Below are 6,704 nucleotides of genomic sequence, written 5' to 3'. Positions count from 1 at the left end.
TTTTCACTTTTTTCTTTGAAAGGCAAATATAATATTATTAACCAATAACCAAGTCTATGTACAAGACGAACAGAGATCGGTAAAAGAGGACTACAAAACAAAGGCGCCGTATATAAACGGAACACCAATGAAAATATCAAAATAGACACCACCTAATAAAAGTCCCCTTCTAATCTCATTCTTAGAAGAACACTCCTTAGCTTTCAGACCACCAGGAACACATCAATTCGACCCATAAAGATTAAATGCTTGCTTGAATCACTTGAGAATTGGTATTCATATAGCCTTATTTAACATTTTCCTTTACATGTAATATGTTAAACATTTCCAATATATACATAAATTCATCAAAACTCATAATGCCTCTGGTCTCATATATAAGCAAAGATTCATTTTTTAAGTTCAATGATCTGGTTCATATTATGGACCATATACATCAGTTATTCAATGAACCTGGAAAATTAAAAGAATAATTGCTTATATTATATATGAGACAAAAACTCATATTTACTAGTTAACTTAACCCCTTTTATTTCGTTGAGCAGTAGGAGGTAGTTTCTCCGATGGACCAGTAGGAAGTTTTTGTCCAGTCTCTCGCTCAATTCTCCTCTTGAGTTCTCTAAGTATACGAATTTGTCCAAGTTTCTCAGGAGACAATTTGTCCCAATAAATTCCTGCAATAAAGAAGTATTTTGAGTTAGAACAAGTTTGAATTCTTTTTTCAAAAACAAATTTTACTTTTTAACAAATTAAAAACGGAAAGGTCGTGTATGGATAAACAACTTAATTAAGTGTTTACAGCATAAACGTTTCTCTTATAAGTATTTATGTATAAGTTATTTCTATAGTTAGCATTTTCCATAAAAGGGTCATGCTAACCAGTGCCCCCAGGGCACTAGTTAAGGATACTAAAAGAAGTAATTTTTGCATTGAAAAGAACATTTTTTATACTTATAAAAAATAGATTACACAATTTCCAATACATTCATATCTTATTTAGCTCCTTAACCAGTGCCCCAGGGGCACTAGTTAGCATTTTCCATAAAATAAAGTCATACTGTTTTCATAAGCTGAAACAACTTATGGACTTGTCATAACCTAAGCTTTTCCAAACACTCCCAAAAGTGCTTATTCTAGATTTCTAGTAGATATACTCAAATCAATCCAATCAGACCCAAAAACTTGTTTGGTTAATTTGTTTTGTAAAACTATTTTTAAATACTATTTCTTATTTTTACAAAAACCTAAAATAGATGATACTTGTTTTAAAAAACTGTTCTATACAGAACTATTTTATAAAGTTACTTTCGAAAAACAAAAATATTCGAAACACACTCAAAGAAGCCTTTAGAAGAAAGGCACTGTAACTTATAAGCAAAAAGAAAATGAAAAGTTAGATAGAAATTTTTCACCAACCTTGAGGCTTTGGAATGGATGTATGAGTAAAAATGACTTGGGTTGGAGTACAAATGATATCCACTGGTACATCATGGATTAACAGCTTTTCAACCGGAATGTCATCCACCAGTTGGCAGTCATGTACTGTAAGAGTAGTTCTCATTGTGTTATAATATCAATAAATGAAAATTGAAAAAATGGCCGAGGAAAAGTTATGAAAGCATGAATCAAAATTACCAGAGGTAACAACTAGTGTTGAATCATCAATAGCTCCCATATATCGCAGCATACCATATTCAAGTTCTGCAAATCCCTGCACTTTAGTCCTCTCTTAGTTGAAAGAACATTCAAGTTCAAAGTGCAGTAACAGATCAAAAGGTCATTTATGAGCTAAATCAACTATTCTCTACAATTAGAATTAGTAAATAATGTCACAGAGAAGTTGATAAAAAGTTGTTGAAACAAAGACTATTATATGCATATGCTTGAGAGCTATAAGTTAATTGGGTGGAAATTTTTATAATATTTAAACAAGCATGTGAAACAGCGCGCAAAAACAAACGATCGTATCACATAAAAAGTTGTCAAGATTGAAAAAAAGTCTTGCATCTCACCCAGAAAGAATAAGTGAAAAACTACTACTATTGGCCTGGCCCCACAGATATGAAGAGGAGCTTACCAAGGATCGTGAGGCAGGGTAGTATGATTGTAAAATGTAGGATCGTAAAACGAGTCATAAGATCCTGTCTTGCGTGATGATGAGTAGTTTTACGCAATAAAATGGGTTAAAAGAGTGGTTTAAGGAATCAAGTAGTGAATCTGACCAAGAAAAATTGAACTTTTAGGATCATGTAAGATCTACTGGTCTCACAACCTTAGCAATCTTGCAAGCGATCCCACCAGAATCCGACTTTACACGTGAGTTAGATCACCCAGTCATTTGTAACTTGGGATCTTAAGTTCTTAACAACACTAATGACATGGGTTGCAAATGAAATATAATATTTTTTTTTATATTTTTAGCCTTTTGAAGTGTAAGTTAGGAAATGAACCTGAGTTTAATTAAACATAACCATAAGGAATGTAAGACGCGTTTAAATCTACCTCTCCCTTTCCCAATCGAGCACCTGTCTTCGGGTCAACAGCAACAGATCCAATAACAATAAGATCTACCTTTATCTTTTCATCTAATCCAATTGGTCGTCCATATTTGGCAACCCCAACAGAAGTACAGGCTTCCTTGATGGTACCCGAAGTTAACATATTGGACTCAATTACAGAGAAAAACCCAGTCCGAAGGCGTGGTTGAGGAGTTAACAACTTCTTTCCATCTGCATAGACGTTGAAGATAAAATTAAAAGAAAACCACGAGAGATGGGAAAGTTCAGCAAGTCTTGAATAAAATCTATGACTCTCATTTCATCAATCGGAAATTTATTATCATACACAATTTCTGTTATAGTAAGTTGAATTTTTTAACTGTACTTTTGTGCTAAGTTGCATAGAGGGTGTAGGCTATCGCTTTCCCTAGTTAAATAGAAAGGCCAAACAAGGGTGAATACCACAGGCACCAACAAAACAATCACCATAAATCCTAACAGCATGAATAATGAACTTAAATTAGGAAAATATAAGTTATAACCTTATCCACGAAAAAAGACATAAATCTGGACAACTTATTTTTATAATTCTTCTACATAGGATGCATAATTTCAATGAAAGGCCGTCATAGTTATTAGTCACAGTCTCATAGATACCTTCATATTCAAAAGGTCTTACATGTTCTAATAATTAAATATTAAACGCACCTTGGCATCCGATATTGTAAACAATCTAAACTCCACATCAAACTATCCAGTACTGGGTTGATGTAGAATCCACGTTGAGTAGTAAATTAGTTATCCATTATAGTAACGGATATATTATATCAGAAAGCTCTTTAATTCCAACAACAGGCTGAGGATTATAAAAATATTTGCTAACATTATCCATTATCGACCAAGTCAATAGATGCTCCTCAAGTTTAACGACCACTGTTATTGATATTTTACACAACTATTGAACATCTGTATGGTTCTGAATGTGAGTGTTAAGCATAGCATTAATCTCTCACTTATTATGAACATATATGTTTTTTTTATATACCTTTTTTACTAGAACTCTATTATGCCAGTACAAATCATTTTGTGAAACTTAGCAACAAAATCAACACGACACACAAAACATGTTTATACTTCATGACTAATCTTCTCCCTCCTTACTGAACACCAGACACAAACTCCAAATGAAGCATGTAACTAACCTGAAAGAGTGAGAAACCTGACTTGCTTCTGAGGAGAATCGGGATTAACCTTCACACATTGTGCAGTGCGGAACACATCTAGCTCCCTCATCTGCAAAATAATAATTAAAACCACATTTCCGGAACAAACCTAATATTCAGTACATATATTGCAAGAAAAGTTGCATATTGATAGAGATTGTACTAATCATGTGATAAGCAATGGTAACTTTTTTGTGTGCCTGGAGAAAATTTGCAGCACTAGATTCGAAATTAAAGCTCGGAAATGGGGAGATTATTCATGACAACAGAACAAGTTTTGAGGAGATCAAAATTACTGCCTCACTTTCAAAAATCAAACATGCATCATGCACAATCCTAGAGGTATGTTGTGATTGGAGACCAAAATCTGATGGAAACAATGGAGGGGAGATGTTGTGATTGGAGACCAAAATCTGAGTAGTATGTTTTGTCAAGATTAGTTACTGACTGATATTTATGGTACGAAAGAAGAGGAAATTTTAACTTCTAATTAATTGCATTGTTACAAAGTATTCAGTTGTATTTAATTATAGCACATGGAAGTTTGCAGAAGAGCCTAATTACCCAACGAAACAGAACAATGACAATATTCACTGCTATACTACTAACTAACTAACTGGAAGAATATAGAACATTCTCAACCTCGTTGGCTCACCAAGGCACACTTCGAGGCTAAAAGGGAGATGAACTCACTCCCTTGCAGGATATGAACCAAACTCTTTATCAACTAAACCAATTTCCGTTGGTTATTTATGAAACTAATTCGTTTGATCTGTGTTTCGTAAGGGACCGAACAGAACAATTTTAATTATACTGTGTTTGATTCTAAAATTGTTCCTAAAACTGAGCAAATTAGAGATAAGAAACTCGACAAAAACTGAAATTCATGTCCCTCACTAAAGAACAGGACAGCTCTTTATCTCAAGTACAACTTGTCTAAAATACCAAAATATGACTTGTCAGAACAATTCCAATTGTATTGTGTTTGATTTTAAAACTATTCCTAGAACTGAACAAATTAAGCAGTAAGGACCTAAACAAAAACTGAAATTTCCCTTTTAATTTAGCTTATATTTTTGCATGCTAATAACCAACTGACCTAGAAGCTTCTTTTAACACGCGACAGCTTTTTGTATTTCAAGTATAAGTCGTTTAAAATACCAAAATAAAATTTTGTCCACCAAACATTCCTTGAAAACAAAAATCTATTGACTCCAAAATGTATAAAAGAGATTTCTATCATTTCTAATGTTACTCACCAGCATACCTTATCAGCAGCAATAGAAGCACCAACAAAATTAGGGATTCGATGATGAACAGGTCTCGGATTTTGTGCAAAATTATTCCTTTCCATCAAATCCCAAATTCTTTTTCTAATTACCCATTTCCAAGCTTTCGGATCATCTTTAAGAGAAGATTCTTCCTCCTCAACTGCCATTGCCTGTCGAGCTTCGGCGTCGAGGGCGAGCCGCTCCGCCTCGAAAGCAGCCTCGTTGAATGATGCCTTGCTGTTAGTGGCTTCCAGTTTGGAGAAAATGGAAGTGTGAGGTTTGGTGGAGAGAGAGCGCCAAAGAGGAGAGAATGTTTTGCGGTAGTTGTTGTTGTTGTTGGTGGTGTTGATGAGTGTGAATGGATAACATAACCGTAATGCTTGTGTTTCCATTTTGTGATAAATTTTCTGTTTCAAATTATGGTTGGTTACGATTACAAAAGTAGAAGAAGATTGGTCAAGAAAAAACAAACTTATATCGTTTTAATTAATTTTATATTTCACTTTAATTTTTTATTAGGTTATATTTGGATCGATGGAATTAGATGAAATAGAATGAAAAATGATACACCTTAGTGTTGGGGTTGATTGTAATGCAATGTAAGTCTCATATTGCTAATGAACGGAAAAAAGTCAAGGAAATTATATTGAAGAAGTCCTTAATGGCTTAGAAAAGTGAATGGTGTGGAAGCTCAATGCTTTATACAGAGACCCCAAGTTCCATGTTTCAACACACCAAGTAGTAACACTTATAAACATTTTAAGTTTATATTTGGGTTTTTTTTTCCTATTATGCTCTTGTTTAAGAGTATTTGAGATGTAGTTCAAATATTTACTTTGAAGAGTGTGGTTGTACTAGGGTCATGGGGTGGTTGAGAGTGAAGTCTATGTGTTGTAACAATTTTCACATAGTATTTATTATCTGGTTGTTGGTTTAGACAACAGCCCTGATTTTTTCTCCGGTTTTGGAGTTCCCACATTATATTCTTCTGATTGCATCTATATGAATACTAGCAAGTAAGAAGGAAAGAAAGAACAAAAAAAAAGTAGCAGAGATATTATGTGTATTATAGAACACTAAGAAAAGCAAAATCACAGTGCCCCATGAGCAGTGGCGGAACCAGGAAATTAAATTAGGGGGGGCCGCTAAAAAAATTATATTTCCAACAAAAATTTAAGTAATAGAAAATACAAATTTGATCATAAAAATATTAAATTGTATACCGTAAATAATATTTTATGTGTATCACGTGTTACTTTAAACTAATACTTGCATAAAATTAATCATAAAAAAATTATATATTTCATCATAATACATGTATACTTAAAAGAGAATGATTGTTTTTATTTGAAAATAGTTGGCTTGTTTTTTGGAGAAAAAAAAATAGAAATTATCTTTTGTTTGTATTGATATATCATTTATATTATTATTATTATTATTTTCAACATTTATATTATTATTATATATATCTATAAAAATCAACTTTCTATAAAATAATATTGGTTTAGTGGCGTGAGAAATGTCTTAGGTTCAAATCTTGGGTATTGAACATACTTCACTAAAAATCAAAACTGGGGTGAGTAAGAGTTGAACTCGTGACCCCAGGATGCGGTGTTATGTCTTCTTGAACAACCACTAGGCTGCGCGTTAAATATATATATATACATTTAATATTATAAAATTACTAAGGGTATTAAAGTAATTTCTCATTT

The 6,704-nt window shown here is 32.9% G+C and overlaps 1 protein-coding gene across 1 annotated transcript; it reads right to left on the bottom strand.

Moving 5' to 3' along the window:
• Nucleotides 1-249: 249 nt before the first annotated feature.
• On the bottom strand, nucleotides 250-5,453 carry LOC123905838 (5-formyltetrahydrofolate cyclo-ligase-like protein COG0212). The gene is made up of 6 exons (XM_045955593.1): nucleotides 4,989-5,453; nucleotides 3,701-3,791; nucleotides 2,503-2,729; nucleotides 1,636-1,711; nucleotides 1,417-1,542; nucleotides 250-674 (listed from the first exon to the last, which is right to left on the bottom strand). The coding sequence occupies exons 1-6, from the start codon at nucleotides 5,382-5,384 to the stop codon at nucleotides 520-522; spliced, it is 1,071 nt and encodes a 356-aa protein (XP_045811549.1). The 5' UTR covers nucleotides 5,385-5,453; the 3' UTR covers nucleotides 250-519.
• Between the last annotated feature and the right edge of the window lie 1,251 nt (nucleotides 5,454-6,704).

The sequence above is a fragment of the Trifolium pratense genome, linkage group LG2 (assembly GCF_020283565.1).
Source record: "Trifolium pratense cultivar HEN17-A07 linkage group LG2, ARS_RC_1.1, whole genome shotgun sequence".
Lineage (NCBI taxonomy): Eukaryota > Viridiplantae > Streptophyta > Magnoliopsida > Fabales > Fabaceae > Trifolium > Trifolium pratense.
Note: the sequence above shows the minus strand (reverse complement) of the source record. Positions and strands in the feature narration are given on the sequence as shown.